This window comes from Echinococcus granulosus, assembly GCF_000524195.1.
Source record: "Echinococcus granulosus chromosome Unknown EG_S00657, whole genome shotgun sequence".
Taxonomy (NCBI): domain Eukaryota; kingdom Metazoa; phylum Platyhelminthes; class Cestoda; order Cyclophyllidea; family Taeniidae; genus Echinococcus; species Echinococcus granulosus.
This window is the reverse complement of record NW_020171033.1, coordinates 1-1,433: the sequence shown is the minus strand read 5'-3', so window position 1 is coordinate 1,433 and position 1,433 is coordinate 1. Positions and strand designations below refer to the sequence as shown.

Below are 1,433 nucleotides of genomic sequence, written 5' to 3'. Positions count from 1 at the left end.
GACAGACGGCTCTTTTCCGCTGTCCACATAAGTACTTCCTGTTGGACATTCGGTAGTAATGTGAAATTCGCATGGAAAATTCGCAGGTCAGATGTTTTATTTTTCACCAAGTCATCTACACAAATGAGAAATGAGCACTGGGTTATCGAATGCGCCCCAAACGACAGTAAAATGACCACTGACTTGAATGGAGAATGTGAGCTCAGTGGAGGATACGTGCTAAGTAAATATGGATGTATATAGCCTATTCATGCCGTAAATTAGCTAAAAATATCCTCAAGTAAAATAAGAATATACGCAATTGTTGTTAAAGACCAAATTGTTTTTACTCACTGCAAATGGTACTTCTATTGCGGTGAACTTTCACTCCCTCCCACTCGCAGATCGTCACTTCATTCCGTTCTAGTAAAACCTGTTGACGACATGCATGGGCGTATGAGGTGGCAAAATATCTGTTGAAATGGGCACTTTGTAAAATTTATAGCACAGCTAGACCTTGTATGGCTTATTTGAATGAGGCTAAAACAACTTAGATGAAAGGCTCAAATGCCAGAGGTCGGGGGAACGACTCACCACGCCGTCGCTTTCTGCTCCGCCAACTGCAAAATCAACTGAGAAGGACTGCTGGTCTTTGACAAATCGTGACAGCGGGAACGACGTCCTCAGGTCAACTTCATCTGCTCTCAAGAACACCACGACATAAGGAAGTTGAAGCGGGATTAGTCATTTAAGAAGAATCACTTTGATACCTGGTGAAGGTTGTGAGAAGTTGCAGTATGGCACAAAAAGCGTTGTTACAACGGAGATGGATCTATTGAAAGTCAAAGACGTCCATAATACTTTTTGCATGTTCACGTCGTTTAGGGTGATGCTAGCAGTGCCTAAAATCAGTAATAGGCAAGTTAAGGGAAGGAGAATGAAATTCCAATTATTGCATCCATTTGAATGGAGTCTGTGGGCTTTTCCTTCGTGCTGCTTCGTTTTCATTATAGATGCGGTTAATATCATTTGTCTTGCACCATCCAATTGTTTCATTGGCGTGACCACTTGACTTGGCAAATCAACACTGCCAAAAGGTGGACGAATGGATTGATTCAAGCCAAAAAATCTAATTTCCTCAAATTTACTTTGATGCTGTTGAAAGCAGCCAGGCGTGTTTGAGCTGACCAATTAAGTAGTCAAACAAGTCGCATGTGAATCCCATTGCTAAAATGAATTCAAGTTTCCGGTACACAATCTTCAGCGTTTCTAAATCAGCCAAATTCACATCATCGAGACGGGTAAAGAGGAATCGACATACCGTTGTAATCCTGACAAGGAGCTCCCCAAATTGTGTCATTGACTATGCAGGTGCCATTCTCAATCCAGAGCTGGCTCACTGATGATGTATTACGTACCACCGCAAGCTAAAGCCAAGGGATTCAGAAGCAAGC

The 1,433-nt window shown here is 42.2% G+C and overlaps 1 protein-coding gene across 1 annotated transcript; it reads right to left on the bottom strand. All coding sequences in view use genetic code 11, as the record gives it.

Moving 5' to 3' along the window:
• Window positions 1-325: 325 nt before the first annotated feature.
• Window positions 326-1,339, bottom strand: EGR_11266 (hypothetical protein; the record flags this gene model as incomplete). Its single annotated transcript, XM_024500509.1, has 4 exons — window positions 326-412; window positions 574-677; window positions 750-881; window positions 1,297-1,339. The coding sequence occupies 4 exons, from the start codon at window positions 1,337-1,339 to the stop codon at window positions 326-328; spliced, it is 366 nt and encodes a 121-aa protein (XP_024345078.1).
• Between the last annotated feature and the right edge of the window lie 94 nt (window positions 1,340-1,433).